General features: G+C 39.3%; 1 protein-coding gene across 1 annotated transcript in view; it reads left to right on the top strand.

Moving 5' to 3' along the window:
* Positions 1-14,407, top strand: part of LOC126170135 (rab5 GDP/GTP exchange factor) — an 82,620-nt gene extending 68,213 nt beyond the window's left edge. Inside the window, exons 9-11 of the mRNA XM_049920699.1 lie at positions 9,446-9,556; positions 11,647-11,778; positions 11,872-14,407. Coding sequence (XP_049776656.1) covers positions 9,446-9,556; positions 11,647-11,778; positions 11,872-12,588 — 960 coding nt within the window. The 3' untranslated portion in view covers positions 12,589-14,407. The remainder of the gene's footprint in view (positions 1-9,445; positions 9,557-11,646; positions 11,779-11,871) is intronic.
* Positions 14,408-17,090: the final 2,683 nt, after the last annotated feature.

The following is a 17,090-nucleotide window of genomic DNA, read 5'->3' on the forward strand; positions in this document are numbered from 1 at the left end:
ACATCATAATCTTCACTTCAGTCCAATTATAGGTGGCTGGTGCAGTTGGCACAAAATGCATAATGAGAGAACAATGTAGGTATTTCAATAAACACTTCAAAATAAACTCTATAGTCTTCATTGCTAAATTGCTGAGAATCAACCTGTGGCATCAGGGACATGCTCAGTTGAATATATGTATTATGGTGGCTTTCTGCCATTACACCATGTCCTGCTTACTTATAGCAACTTCTCCCTGTTCACTCCCAGCACTGCACTTACTACCAGTTGCTGTATCTGTCTGGCACTTGATTTTGATATCAAGCCTACATTGAGTTGTGTGAGGCAAAACTACATTTCTCTGTACATAAGGGGCTGCAGACCCCTTACATCCCCACCCGAAAAGACTTTGCAGTTGGAGGACAAATTCCATACATAATGTACAATAAATTTCTCTCTTCAACAGTTAGTGTGAAATTCTAAGTATCTATTACATAACACAGTACAAAAACTCTTATTAACTTTATTTCGGGTGCCCCCTTGAGTTTGCTGTCTGTTCAGTAGGGCTTACCATCCGAAAACACTTCACCTCAGTTCTGCGCCACACAAGGAGGAGAGGAAATACCTCTAACCATTGACTATTCTCGATCTGTAACACTCAAGTAACACAAAAGATATTAAACAAATATTATAAATAATACAAATAATTGCAGTGCCTTACTTCTTACCAGATTATGCGAGTGTAAGTCTGTCTTTAACGTGATTGTCTCAGAACCGGTTTCCAAATAGATGGCTGTATTACTCTGTCCTAAGCTATTTTTCTGAATTTGAACAGTTGTTATTAACATTGCACATAGAATGGTGAATACCTTTTGTTACATAGATTCAACATTTGAAATATCCATTCTCATCATTGACTGCCTAGAGGCATTCTACCTTTGCACTCAACCTGATAACATAAATTATCAACCTCAACAGCTAATTAGATCACTGAATCATACATTGTTCATCATTACAACCTTTAAATGCGTACTGATATAAATAGGATTACTCGTGTGAACATATATGACATTCAGACATCACCTGTACTTCATATTCCATATGTCTTACACCTTATATAAATCTCCATGAACATATACGTACCTACCTCAACTCAACATCTCAATTCAGGCAGCCAGAGACTGTGGTCGTGTGGTCGTGTGTGTGTGTGTGTGTGTGTGTGTGTGTGTGTGTGTGTAGGTTGTCTTTTCTGATGAACGCCTCTTTGGCCATAAGCTTTGTTTGTTGTGCCTTTCTGTGACATGGCATCTCAGCTGTATGGTGAGTAGCAACTTCACTTTTCAAAATACTATCATTATTCCATTGGGGATTTCCCATTGTTTGATTTCAAATGTACGTCAAATCCACATTCCTTCGTCATCCACTAATCATTTTCATTAGTCTCCATAAAAAACACAAAACTCCACAATGCTCCATTAATTCCATGCATATTACAAACTTCATTAATTTTATAACATCATAACACTACTTCTCTCTGTATCTCAGTATCATTTGCATTGACTATTACTTATCAGCTACATGCCCCTACACACATTCTCCTATTGACAATACCTATCAGCTGTTGTTTAGCTATAATTCCTAACTGATACTAATTATCTCTTTTCTATATTTAAACGGATGTTTACCTTCAGGTCTGGTATTACTATTTTTGTAATTTAACTTCCAAACAATTACATAAAACACGACTTCTTCAATAGTTCATATTTATCTTGTATTATTGAAATAAGAACACCGTGAATTCATTGTCCCAGGAAGGGGAAACTTTATTGACACATTCCTGGGGTCAGATACATCACATGATCACACTGACAGAACCACAGGCACATAGACACAGGCAACAGAGCATGCACAATGTCGGCACTAGTACAGTGTATATCCACCTTTCGCAGCAATGCAGGCTGCTATTCTCCCATGGAGACGATCGTAGAGATGCTGGATGTAGTCCTGTGGAACGGCTTGCCATGCCATTTCCACCTGGCGCCTCAGTTGGACCAGCGTTCGTGCTGGACGTGCAGACCGCGTGAGACGACGCTTCATCCAGTCCCAAACATGCTCAATGGGGGACAGATCCGGAGATCTTGCTGGCCAGGGTAGTTGACTTACACCTTCTAGAGCACGTTGGGTGGCACGGGATACATGCGGACGTGCATTGTCCTGTTGGAACAGCAAGTTCCCTTGCCGGTCTAGGAATGGTAGAACGATGGGTTCGATGACGGTTTGGATGTACCGTGCACTATTCAGTGTCCCCTCGATGATCACCAGTGGTGTACGGCCAGTGTAGGAGATCGCTCCCCACACCATGATGCCGGGTGTTGGCCCTGTGTGCCTCGGTCGTATGCAGTCCTGATTGTGGTGCTCACCTGCACGGCGCCAAACACGCATACGACCATCATTGGCACCAAGGCAGAAGCGACTCTCATCGCTGAAGACGACACGTCTCCATTCGTCCCTCCATTCACGCCTGTCGCGACACCACTGGAGGCGGGCTGCACGATGTTGGGGCGTGAGCGGAAGACGGCCTAACGGTGTGCGGGACCGTAGCCCAGCTTCATGGAGACGGTTGCGAATGGTCGTCGCCGATACTCCAGGAGCAACAGTGTCCCTAATTTGCTGGGAAGTGGCGGTGCGGTCCCCTACGGCACTGCGTAGGATCCTACGGTCTTGGCGTGCATCCGTGCGTCACTGCGGTCCGGTCCCAGGTCGACGGGCACGTGCACCTTCCGCCGACCACTGGCGACAACATCGATGTACTGTGGAGACCTCACGCCCCACGTGTTGAGCAATTCGGCGGTACGTCCACCCGGCCTCCCGCATGCCCACTATACGACCTCGCTCAAAGTCCGTCAACTGCACATACGGTTCACGTCCACACTGTCGCGGCATGCTACCAGTGTTAAAGACTGCGATGGAGCTCCGTATGCCACGGCAAACTGGCTGACACTGACGGCGGCGGTGCACAAATGCTGCGCAGCTAGCGCCATTCGACGGCCAACACCGCGGTTCCTGGTGTGTCCGCTGTGCCGTGCGTGTGATCATTGCTTGTACAGCCCTCTCGCAGTGTCCGGAGCAAGTATGGTGGGTCTGACACACCGGTGTCAATGTGTTCTTTTTTCCATTTCCAGGAGTGTATATTCTAGATGATATCTGAATAACCACTATTAAATCTATTTATTGACATAATGAATAAGTCCTACTATTTTGTTAATTGCTTCTTAGTACTTGCCAGGATTGCTGATTGTCCGACAAATTAATGCCTAAAAACCTCTTAAATCAAAGGACAGGAAAAATGGTAGATGAGCGAGACTTGAAAAAGGAAGAAAAATCTCACTCAGGTGGGAGCATACCAATTGCCCCTCAGTATACAGACAAAAGAGCTGCCTGTTCACTATGCTCTTGGCCAGTCCTTTAATTTAGGTTACCTCTATCCCTCAGTCTACCATCTCCCCTCTCATCATTCCTCAAATCCTCATCTCTTCTGGAACTGTTGTAAAATTGACAACCATGTTCTTGGTTTCTGTAGCCATGACCACCTCCCTTCCTCTGTGGGATGGTTGGTTATCAGAGCGATTTCCTCGGCAGTTATCTCCTCCTTGGTTTTGCTTGTACATTTGACTGTCTTCCTGCAGATGTGTTGATTCTAACTGCTCAGGTACCTCCATCAGTGCATCCATATCCTTGATCAGGCTTACTGATAAGATCTCTTTCATTCTTCTTCTAGGCGCTCAGTCCGAAACCGCGCGACTGCTACGGTCGCAGGTTCGAATCCTGCCTCGGGCATGGATGTGTGTGATGTCCTTAGGTTAGTTAGGTTTAAGTAGTTCTAAGTTCTAGGGGACTGATGACCACAGATGTTAAGTCCCATAGTGCTCAGAACCATTTGAACCATTCTTCTTCTATAAGATCTCTTTCATTCTTCTTCTCAACCTTCTCTTAATGGCAGACATAATTATATCCACTTTTAATGACTGCTCTAAAGTTCCATTCAATTCCCACAAATGTTCAACAAACTCCCTCAGCGTACCTCTTCAGTTTTAAGTGCCTTGCGATGTAGTAGGTCTTCCATCATTGCACACTGATGACTCCTTCAAATTGATCATAACTGTTAATTTAGTCCTTCTTCTTCATCCCCCATATGAATACTTCATCCTCCATTCTATCTGTCGCAAATTACATCTTGTCTTCATCCTTGAAACATTCAGGGAAGATGCCCTTCAACCATTTCGTAAATATCATTGAGTGCAAGGTTCCCTTAGGTTTAAATCTTTGTCCTACATGAACCTGGGTGTACTTGTTATCACCATTCACCACCTTAATAACTCTACTCTCCCCCACTGCTAACTCCTCACTAACAATCTTCTTATCAATTTCATCAGTTTTCGTTTCTAGTTGTTGGATTACTGCCGGTAAATGCTGCATATCCTGTGTAATCTTATGGTTATTTTCTCTACTTCACACTGCTTTAGCATTCTTTATATTTACAGCCAGTTCGTCTCACTTAGAGGCTAGTCCCTGAATAGCAGCATCACACTGCTGTTGCTTCTGTGTCAACCTTTCGATGTGGTGCCCAAAATGTCTCTCAGTGTCTTGGATCTTCCCCTCCAATTCTTCCTTGACTTCTTAACATCATCCTCAATGTTACTTGTCACCTTCTATCCATCTTGCCCATCTTCTCAGAGTTGTCAGGTTTTGCTGCAATTTGTTATTTCTTCAATTGTATTCTCTCTTCATCTCTTCTGTAAACTCCTGTAACTCTTTCTTTGAATGACAGCCTTGTTCTTGTAATACCTTCTGAAACCTTTCTTCATTCTTCCGGTCAACTTTTTGTAACATTACTTCATTCTTCTGATTATACTCTCTATTGATTTGCAAAATTGCTGCCATCACTGATTGCATCTTTTCCCACCTTTCCTCATCTGGACCTCATTTATTTTCTGTTCGCTTTATTGAATAATGGGTTGTCAACTGACAATCCACAAACACTGCATGCAGGATATTGCTGTTGTCCTGAAAAAATACAAGAGCAATAAGTATTATAAAAATGACTCCATTAATACAACAAGAGCTTGTAAATGCTTACATGTGGTTAACAGTGCCTATGCAGAAATGATATAAAGAAGTCAAATAAAAAGTGCAGACATCATGCCAGAACTGGCCAAGCTGATTAGCTCCAGTGCTGGCATGATGTCTAAACTTGTTGCTTGGTTCATTTATATAATTTTTGCACAGGTGCTGTGAACCACGTGTAAGCATTTATGAGCTCTTATTGTATTAATGGTTTCATTTTTGTATTAATTATTGCTATTGTATTTTTTAGGACCACAGCAACATGCTGCATGTATCATATTGTTGATGCTCACTGATAAGAGCAAGAAGGACACTAGGTGTCTGAGAGTGGTCAAGAAATTAAATTTCTTTTATACAACTGGTTGCTAATTATTTCTATATATCTTATTTAACTGTTTTCTTTATTGCTGACTCTCTCTCTCTTTTCTATTTTTTTTGTTTTTTTTTTTTTTTTTATTTTGCCACATCTCCATCTCTTCCTTCCTAGTTCATTTAGTTTCTCTTCCTGTTAATCCTTAGTTACCTTATACTATGTCTCCATCATATCTTGACTGTAGCTGGCACAAAGCATTGTACTGTCTACCTTGTACCCTATACAATATCTCTCCCCCCCCCCCCCCTTTTGTTTTTGTTTTTCCTCTGTCCTCACAAGAGGTGAGTCCCCCAGATCTTGGGGATCAATGTGAGATGCCCTTCTTCTTTGTCCTTCTCCAACATTTTCCTCCATTGTCTTCAAGGAAAGAACTGATGGTTTGATACTCTCTGACAAAGTAACTAAATGAAAGATAGGATAGTTTAATGCACATTGATGTGTGGCTAGTGACAGTACTAAAAGTTTTGCCTCCTGAAGGTATATATTGACCAGCAAATCTTCTCATAGTTTTATGTTTTTTTTCTGACATTTAATCTAGCCCCCATAAGTAGATATTGAGATTCACAATTATCAATGATATATTTACTGTAGTTGATGTCATTTCATCCACAGTTTCAGGTCCCAAGCATTATTTGATGTCTGAGGTACAACTGCGGTTTGAATAGCAAACAAAAATTTTGCAGATTTTATTTCATTTATTCTATATTTTCAGAACAAAAAACATATATGCATTGCTCCAGTATGACTATATCAGTGTTGCCACAATACCATTATTTAAAATGAAAATACATTTTCATCTGAAGTGACACGTTGTCGGACCAACCACAACCTCTCTCTCTCATCATTTGGCCGGCACTCTCTGCTGATATTCATCCCACCTCCAACTGAGGCAGCTTCTTTCGTTAAGGTGGCTTTATATGTCATAATTACAACACAGCATTTAACTTAAATTGTGTTTTATATAATTTCAAATTACACTGAAGGCTAATTTTATCGAAGATTTAGTGAATCGAAATAAAAATCTGGACAACTCGTTTTTGTTCGCATGCAAATCATATTCAATAGATATTGATTGAAATGGTGTGATGTAAGGATAAGACTAAAGAGATACATAAACATAATTCTCAATACAAATACCAGAATAAAAGTTGAGCAAAATTTTGGTTTTATGTACAATGGATAATTACATTTTATAATGGAAGTACATATTTTAAATTGAATTTTTTGAAGGAAAACTGTTTCTAAAGTCATTGAAGTTTTAATTGTAAGTGATTAAACATTGTCTTTTAGGTGAAACTACAAGGGTTGGAACAAAAGTAAGGTTCCCACTGAGCTACAGCCTCAAGGGAAGGTGCTAGGATAAATCTGACAATAGTGCCATGCACAGTGGTTCCCCCACTCTCGAGCCCGCCCGTACGCGATTCGCTATGTCACTCAGAGTTGGCTTGGCAGCCATCAAAGCTGGAAGTGTTGATCGCCGCTCCCACTAAGTGCGAGGCTCGAGCAGTAATCCAGTTTCTCCATGCAAGGAAGTTGCCGCCCATGGAGATTTATCGGCAACTGACTGTAGTTTATGGTGAAGAATGCATGCCCATTCAGCACGTCCACAAATGGTGCAGGGCCTTTGCTGAAGGTTGCACAGAAGTTCACCATGAAGAACGGAGTGGAAGATCGCTGGTTTTAGATGTGATTGTCCAGAAGATCAACAGTGAGCTGCTCAAAGAATGGAGGGTCACTGTCTGCGAAATTGTTGAACGCATCCGTGAAGCTTCCCATGGCACAATTGAAAGAACTTTAACAGAAACGTTGGGTTGTCTCAAGGTGTGTGCTTACTGGGTCTCCCAGATGCTGACTGACAGACACAAGGAGCAATGTCTTGACTGTGCTCGCAAGTTTCTTCAGCAATGTGTGTGTGTGTGTGTGGGGGGGGGGGGGGGGGGCAACAAGGAGAAGTTGTGGGACTCTATTGTCATGGGAGATGAAACGTGAGTGTTTCATTACACCCTGAAACAAAACAACTCTCTCTCTTCAGTGGCGTCACTCTGGTTCACCGCCACCAAAGAAATTCAAACAAACGCAGTTGGCAGGAAATGTTATGGCGACTGTGTTATGGAATTGGAAGGGGTTACTCCTCATTGATTTTATGCAACCTGGGACAACAATAAACTCAGACAGGTATTGTGAAACATTGACTAAACTCCGATGTGCAATCCAGAATCGCCAGAGAGTACGTCTGAAGGAGGGAGTAGTGCTTCTTCTTGAGAACGCTCTACCTCACATCACTCATCAAACATGAGCTTTTGAAGGAATTTGGGTGGACTGTTACACCCCATCCCCTGTACAGCGTGGACTTAGTCACCAGCAATTATCACCTCTTTACCAAGCTAAAGGAACACTTAGGTGGCAAACACTTCAAGAGTGACAATGAAGTCTGAGCAGAGGTCACATGCTCCCTCAATGGTTTGGAGGGAGACTTCTTCAACTTAGGAACAAAAAAGCTGGAGCACCGTCTTCAAAAGTGCGTTGAAAAAAAATGGAGACTATATTGAAAAATAGACAAAAGTGTAAGCTTTTCAACAGTGTGTAAATTAATAACAATAAACATTTTTTTCTATTTGTAAAAAAATATGAGAACCTTACATTTGGTACAACCCTCATAGCCGCACGGAGTGGCTGTGTGGTTAGAGGTACCATGTCACTGATTCCGTGACCCCTCCTGCTGGAGGTTCGAGTCCTCCCTCAGGCATGGGTGTGTGTGTTGTTCTTAGCATAAGTTAGTTTAAGTAGTGTGTAAGTCGAGGGACCGATGACCTCAGCTGTTTGGTCCCTTAGGAATTCACACACATTTGAACATTTTTTACAACCCTCGTACATAACTGAATTGAGCTATTTTGACCTCGTGCTTTGACCCAGACACGTCAATTGCTTTATAAGATGATTTTCAAAGAGTAACATACCTGGTCCTCAATTAATGCTCAGTGCAGTATGGCAGATGCCAAAAGTCATGTTTTCCTAATTCTTTTGAGTAGTGTAGTTGGAAGTTTGGTAATTTTATCACACCCTATCACAGTTAAACACACAGAAGAATTCCCCTGAAACTTCTTTGTGAACACTGCTACTGTAAATATTGATGAATAATATACGTCCTCATGATATACCTTAATGGGATAAAGAAATATATTGTACGTCAGAGTATGTCCTTTTATGGATGAGTTAAAAGCATATCTTTACATTATGTAAAGGTACTCTTTCAGAACCCTAATTGTTTTTGCCGATTTGATTTTGGGTATTGGATCAAGTGTTTATACAGAGAAGAAGGAAAACACAAGCAGAGCAGTGTTAAACCAATCAAGACTTTTAAATGACTGCTATATACAATATACTGTGTATACTGCAGTCTTGAACGAACTGTGACTGAAGCCTGAACAACAGGAGACTGACACACTAGAACATGCATTTCTACTATGAAATGGTGCATTGATAACGACTAGGCACTAGCCAAAATCTAGATTTGCCAAATAAAACCTGCAAGAAAAGGATGACTGATTGCTGTGCTGTATCATTTGAAAGTCATTGAATGCGCCCATGTTCCTAATGGAAGGTAACCTGGTACCAACCAAAACTGGTTACTGTGATATCTTGATGCAAGAGAGAGGTGCATAAATTTTTCTTCTGTCTTCTTTTCTTTTGTTCTTGCTGAATGTGAATTGAGATGTACTAGTTGTAGCACCTGGATATCTCAGAATTATTCATAGCTTCTTGCTAGATATTAAAAATTAGTAATAGTGTGGCCACTGAAAATTTATTTACACTCGCATATAGTAACTAGTAGTTGTATTGGACACTCTGTGCTTCAATTTATTATGATAATTTCATTATTTATAAGAGTAACATGGAAGATGATGAGTAAAGTCAATTTCAGCCTATAATGTTAAAACTTTGTGAAGCTCCATGGTATTTCTGTTGCAGGGAATGCATTTAATGTATGAGAACTTGGCAATGTTGGAAGATTTAAGAACAAGGCATGAAAGTCTTATGAAGGGAATAGCAGAACTTAAAGAGAAAATATATAATTCTAAGGTAAATTTCTGATATAATTATTTTTATATGTATGTGATTCTTCTGTGATATGCTTATATTACTCTTGCCCAAGCAGTTGATATTGATTGTGTTACTTTGATACTGTGTTTTCTGTAAGAGAAAGTGTATCAGATCCTCATAATATTAGGTTGGTGCATAAGTTTATAGTATTTGCGTGTTGCATATTGGTATTCCAGTGTCTGTGGTTTTATTTCTTGATTGTCTTTTCTGTTTATAGTCTATTGTTGCTGTTTGAGTTCACATGTTGTTTTTTTGGTCATTTGGAGGGAGTGAGTGGTGCTGTGGATGATAGAAAATGGAGTGCCATGTGGAGAAATTGTAACATTTCTGACATATTCTTTTGTTTGAGTTCAACAGAAGGGTGACAGCTGTGGAGGCAGCTAGGAAAATTTGCACCATGTATGGGGATAAAGTCATTGGACAGAGCATGGCAAAAAAAATGCTTTTCACATTTTGAGGGTGATCATTTTGACATTAGAATTCTCCACATTCAGGAATACCTTTGGGATTTGAAGAAGATTGTTTAAAGGCATTAATCCACAATGATCCACGTCAGTATACTCAAGAACTGGCAAATGTGATGAACTGTGATCATTTGACCATCATGCAACATTTGCATGCAACGGGGAAGATTAAATAATTGGGTTTATTCCTACTGCATGTTCTGAGCCAAAATTACAGAAATCAGTGGGTAGTCATATGTGCATTTCTGCTAGCTCATCATCAATTGACTAGTGAACAACACATCATTTGTATCATGTATCATTACTGGTGACAAGAAATGGTGTCTTTATGCTTACATAAAGAAAAGGAAGGACTGGTTGAGCCCAAACAAAGCAGCAGCTCCCTATACAAAGACCTGCGCACATCCACAAAAGATAATGTTATGCATCAGGTGGAACAGTGATGATGTGGTGTACTACAAATTGCTTTTCCAAAGGTGTAACCATAATTACTGACATTTTTTATTAACAACTGAGACATCTTGCCACCGTAGTCCAAGACCAACAACCAGGAAGACTGTGAAGTGATGCTACTCAACAATAAGTGTGCCTGCATTCTGCTTGACTGACAAAAAAACACTATACTGAATTGAGTTGGGAAGTCATTCCACATCCACACTATTCATCCGATCTTGCTCTCAGGTTTTCACCTTTTCTGCTCTATCAAACAACCTTCTAGGAACTTCCTGTCCACATGAAAATGTACTACAAACATGGCTCAATGAGTTCTTTGCCTCAGAACCACATGATTTTTGGAGTCGTGGAATTGAAAAATTACTCCAGCATTGGCAGACTGTAGTAAATAGTGAAGGAGAATATATTATTGATGGCTAGAGCCTCTATTATGTTTATCAGTTGTGTTTTTTAAACTTATGGAAAAATGCTATGAACTTATGCACCAACCCAATAATCTATACATTTACCATTAATGGTGTGTGATCAGAGCAACACAACTGTAGATAATAAATTAATAAATCGGTGTAAAACCAGCAATGGAATATAGTTCTTATCAGCAGCCATTCATTAAATAGAATAGGTCTTTAACAGCAGGGAGACATGTAGGAAAGGACAGTGAGCTACAGTGATAGGTCTAAACAAGGACTTTATTTGGAAACTTATGAAGTTATTGCCCTTTCTGTGTGCCTTTCACCTGCTAAGCATCTCTGCTATTTGATCAGTAGTTTAATGGTGCATACATGGTTATTATTGTCATCATATTATGTAATTATGACTAAAATAAAAAAGATGTGCTGATGGTAAAAAATATTCAAAACAACCCCCCCCCCCCACACACACACACACTCACACTCACACTCACACTCACACTGAATGACTTCAGTGCATTATTGTTTTTATGCATCAGTACAGGCATTGGCTCACATTCTTGGTGATGTGCTGGATAACAACTACAAACTAAGCAAAATAGTTTGATTTATGTAATCTGGATGCAGATTCTCATATATCATTTTGCCACAAAAAGTAGTTTCTGCATTTTTTTATCTTTATGATAGTGAAATTACTTTTGAAGAATAAGAACATTCCTGCTTTTTTTTTCTTTCTTTCAAGAATGAAGTGACTGTGAAAGTTGAAGCTGTTCTGGCACGCACGCCTCTCAAAATTCGCCCAAGGAAGACTCCAACCAATATTGACTCGGATGATCCAACATGCCAGGCCTTGCCCCCACCAATTACTCCACAGGTTTAGTATATCGTTTTGTCATTTTCATTTAGTGATTGCATACACTGTTCAGTCATTTCTTTCAATGTTTAATATGCCCATTCTGATTTGCAGGTTGTTGCTCTAAAAACTGAGCTTCCAAAGAAAACCGATGAAACACAGTGTTTAACTGATAAGAAATTACCAATTCAAGAAGCAGAGTTGTTTTTAACAGATTCTATTCCTGCTTCTACATCTTATGACTACCTTTCTTCACCTTCTCCAGGGTTTGGGTTTTCTGATGGCCTCAATGGACTGGCAACACCAGATGAGATCTTTGCTGCCCAGGAGAGTTTGAGTTTTGTCCAAGGATTAGCATCAGTTAATTATGACATTGATATTTCAGATCTCAGTACAGAAAATAGCTGTGCTGATGATCCTGTTTCACGCACTTCTCCTAAAGCTGATGTGACTTTACCTATTGAAACAAAACCTGTTGACGAATCAGCTTCATCGCTCTTAGACAGCACTGAATCTCCGACTGGGGGCCTTCTTCCTTCTCCGATAAAACCGGTGTTAACAGCAGAGTATCATGGCTTCTCCTCACAAGGACCACAAATACCAAGCATACCATGTGATACAGGAGATACAATGGTAGTACTTCCAGAACCACAGTCATTAGCAGCCTCTAATACTGCCAGAGAAGTATTGAGTCCTGTGAGAAATGACAGGTATGGCTCACATAATTCAAGCCAGGTGACTTCTAGTAGCAGACAGAATTCTAGTCAAGTAGAAGAAACTTTAGTAAAGGCACTAAGTGAAGTAATGAACACTTTTGATAAACTCTTTTGATAAGTTACATGTGTTTGTGTATATTTTGCATCACAATTTCTTTCCTTAAAGTACAAAATATTCAGGATATGGTTCAGAATTTACTTTTGATTTTATAAATAATGTACATTTTATAACTAGAATCCACACATTTGAAAGACTGCAGTTGTCAGTTGTGAACTGCTATTTGAAATTCGTTTTTATTTAAATATGTGATTTTATCAAGGTAATTAGTAGTATTTTGTTTGTAAAGTACAAACATTAATTGGTGTTCCACACAAATTGTTCATAACATTACTAAAATTATCCTGACATTATTTGAATTCTCGATTAGCGGTTGGCAAGTCTTGATAGAAGAACAAAAAGAAACACTCTTTTCACATTGAAAATGTAAATGAAATGTTTACTTTTGTTCTTGAAATCATAATGGTTAATGATATGTCATTCACTGCATAAAAAAAACTTCAGTTGTTGGGTCAGTGGAAATCTAAGAAAATAAACTGCACATGTTAGACAGTTGTGATAAGACTGATTTGTAGTATGCAACCATTCCTGAAGGATGTGTTTGCATTGTACAGAAAATGAATTACTTTACGGAACTCATTGGTCTGCTTAGATCAGTGAAAAATAGTTTGAGTGTTCTTTATCCACATTATAGTTAGACTCTTTATTTGAATTTTATCCCGTTTACAGTATTAATTATTGATAGAAGATACTCTTCATGACAGCATCAACATATGAAATAACTACACAATTTTTAATGAGGTTTCTGATTGTTATTAGAGACTGCAGCATAAGCAGGATGAATGTATTGAAGAGTATTTGGAGTTACTTGTTGTAACTGACATCAATAATTTCTTTTTTCATTTCCTTCCTTTCTTGTTTAATTCCTTGTGTTTTACGAATATATATCTAACACCAGTGGTGCTACTTCTGTATGCAGTTACACCAATACCAGAGTTACTATCTTTGCGTATTAATTCTGTTGTACATTTCAGCTGTATTCATCATTGCTCACTTACTTTAATGTGAATTGATGTAGAGACATCTAATGTATAAAGACTTGCAATAATGACAATGTAAAATGTTATATGTTTATTTCAAACTGTGATCATGTTAAATATATTTAAGTAAATGCCTGAAAATAGTTCGCATTATTTGACATCAGAAGCTTTGATGACATGAAAAGTCTACACATATCTGTCAGAAATAGTTCATACATATAACAACACAGCCAAGATAAAAATTAAAAATGTCTTTTTTTTGACATATTTCATCAATTAGATGTTCCCTACACTGACGCAATTCCTTGGTGAGTGAAATTTGCCATGGTGCACCATGGCAGTGGTGGGGTTGTTGCTCAGTGTAGCGAAATTTGCCACAGGGGCTTGCCATAGCCAAATGTTTGCTACAGTGAATCACAATCATATGTCATCTCTCAAAAGCCAGACTTTTCTGCTGCATTGAATAACAGTGTTTTTTTCACAAAGAGTGCAAATAAAAACTGCACTAAAAACAGAAAAATTGAATCCTGTATTCTAAAATGAAATCAGTTTCTGTTTATTATGTTCAGTTTTCTTGTGACACATTACTCCCATCTGTGAAAATCTTGGAAAAATTGTACATTCATCATTCTGATGGCACTTAATTTCAATATTCTGCATTTGGTAACTGTTAGAAAACAATAACTTTATGTACTAAGAATTTTTGTATGTGATCCTTGGTTCAGAAATTGTCTCCATGTAATGGTGGCTGTTTAGTAACATTCTTGATCTGTCAGGCTTAATTGCCTTGTACCTCTGTATGTAAATAGTTCAGCTAACACTAACACAGGAGCGCGCGCCTGCACCCTCCCCCCCCCCCCCCCAATCTCTCTCTCTCTCTCTCTCTCTCTCTCTCTCTCTCAACCGAGCTCCCAGAGTTGGCGGTCATATGTGCATAAAGTGTGATTTGCCTGTGTGAATGAATGGCATGCGTTTCTTTTTTGGATGTAGGCTGTAACTGAAAGCTAATATGTAAATGTCTTTCAATTGTGCCTGTCTGCAACTTACATGTCATCTTTACGGTAAGTAGCAATCAATTTTTTCCTTACATTGTTGATATTCCAGCCTGGAGTTTTCTTTCTTATATAGAGCTAACTTTTAGACAAAAACCTAATCATTTTGTTAAGAAACACCACGGCTTCATTTGGGTGCAAGGTTGGTGACCAGGAGAGGAGACAGTATCCCAGTGTTTACTGTTACACATTTGTTGCCATACTGAAAGACTGGTTGAAAAAATTATGTCTTCTGAATTTTGCTGTTTCCGTAATGTGGATAGAACCAATGGATCATACAACATATTTTTATTTTCGTCTCACAAAAATAGAATCACCTCAAAAACAAAACAGAATTTGTGTAATATCCCAATTCCCCAACTTCAATAAGGGATGTTTAAGAATCGAAGTCTCATGTGTAAAACAGCTTCAGATGAGTTAATGTTGTGTTATTTGGCATCAAGCTTGTAAGCAAGAAGAAGTTCAGAAAAGGTTTGAAATTTTATACACAGTTTATTGGAAGTTGCTATGTGGTTTCATTCTCAAATACTGGGTGAATATAGCCCAGGCATTTATGCATATCATGAGTTACATTGCTTCAAGATATAATACTTGTCTTACTGTGTTAATCCTGTAACCTAAAATTACACTACTTAGTGAGTAAGTGTGTAATGTAAGATTATAATCCTTAGTAGATTTTAAATTTTTAAATTTTGTCGGTAAATGAAGAGTTGACATGGAAAAGGATATAAGTGCCACAAAGTAAATTTTTCAGGAGAAAGAAAAAAGTGTTGCTGGTACTATATGTAAAAAAACGGTTTGTATGTAAAAGTGGCATTGTTCGGTGGTTTGAATTATTCTCAATAATTAAATTATCAAACATTTATATAAAGCATTGTTATCTACAGCAGTACAGAATTTGTAGGAATCGATTGCCTTGTTGAACTTGTTATATTTTGAGACAAAGTAATCCAGCACGGACAATAAATCTTTTTTATTGCCATCACTGATTGCCACGTTTACCGCATATTATGGTCATATGACGTACATAATAAAATCACATGTTGTTTGCACAGTTGTGCTGTGTAAGCCGCATTGTGTAGTGTACAGGCGACGGATCGGTTAGCTGTGTAGTTTATGGTGTTAACTGTGTTCGTGCAAGCTCTGCTTTCAATGCCACATGTCTACAGTAATGCGTAATGTGCAGATATGGTGTATGTGTATGGGTTCTGTGACGGTAGTGCTACCGCTGCAAGAGAAGAATATCACACGCGCTTTCCAACTCAACGATTACCTGATTGCAGGGTGTTTACCAAAGTGTTTATCACTTTGGGTGCAACAGGCTCTCTTCCAATATGACATTTTTCATCTGAGCCTGCACGCCAACAAACTTTGCAAGGACATGAAGAAATTTTCGCACATGTTGAGCAAAGTCCCAGTACAAGCATACGAAGAATGTCCCTGCGTATGAATGTATGACTTCAATTCAGTCACTGGGTAATTGAGAATAGTCATTTGCTGCCATACATACTATTCACTGATGAAGCCCAGTTTTCATGACATGGAATAAACAACACACGCAATAATCATCTATGGTCACGGGAAAATACACACAGTTCAGTGGATAGCAATTTCCAAATTCGTTTCGCCATAAATGTTTGGTGCGGCATGATCGGCAACCTTTTGATAGGTCCATTTATTATCAGTCAGCGATTGACGGGAGAGGTACCTGCATTTTTTGTAACATTCATTTGTGGAACTATTGGAAGACACTCCTTTAGCCAAGTGAACTGGAATGTACTTTCAACATGGTGGTGACCCTACACATGTTACCTTACGTGTGAGGGACCATCTCAACCGCACCTATCCTATTCGCTGGATTGGCCATGGCAGTGCTATTAACTGGCCTCAAAGACCACCTGACCTTACATCTTTAGATTTCTGTTGGGGGGGTTGGATGAAATCAGAGGTGCACAAAGTGAAGGTAAATACACAAGATGAACTGCTTCGTCGCATCTTGGATGCTGCTGAATTGATTAGGAACCAACCACAGGCAATTGAACAAGAAACACAACACATGTTATCACTAGAGCACAAAAGTGCATTGGCATTCATGGTGGGATATTTAAACCTGTTCTGTGAACTGTACATCTGTACGGTAAGTGTTAAAGCCATTTGTAAAAGACATGGTATGTCTTTTTGAACTGAATACATGTAACATGCATGTTATAATGCATTCTGTACTAAATGCAAAGTAAATAAACATTATGTAAAAATGTGTAACATAACTGTACTTCTCTGTAACATTGCCGGCCGCGGTGGTCTAGCGGTTCTGGCGCTGCAGTCCGGAACCGCGGGACTGCTACGGTCGCAGGTTCGAATCCTGCCTTGGGCATGGGTGTGTGTGATGTCCTTAGGTTAGTTAGGTTTAAGTAGTTCTCAGTTCTAGGGGACTTATGACCTAAGATGTTGAGTCCCATAGTGCTCA

This window comes from Schistocerca cancellata, chromosome 1 (assembly GCF_023864275.1).
Source record: "Schistocerca cancellata isolate TAMUIC-IGC-003103 chromosome 1, iqSchCanc2.1, whole genome shotgun sequence".
Lineage (NCBI taxonomy): Eukaryota > Metazoa > Arthropoda > Insecta > Orthoptera > Acrididae > Schistocerca > Schistocerca cancellata.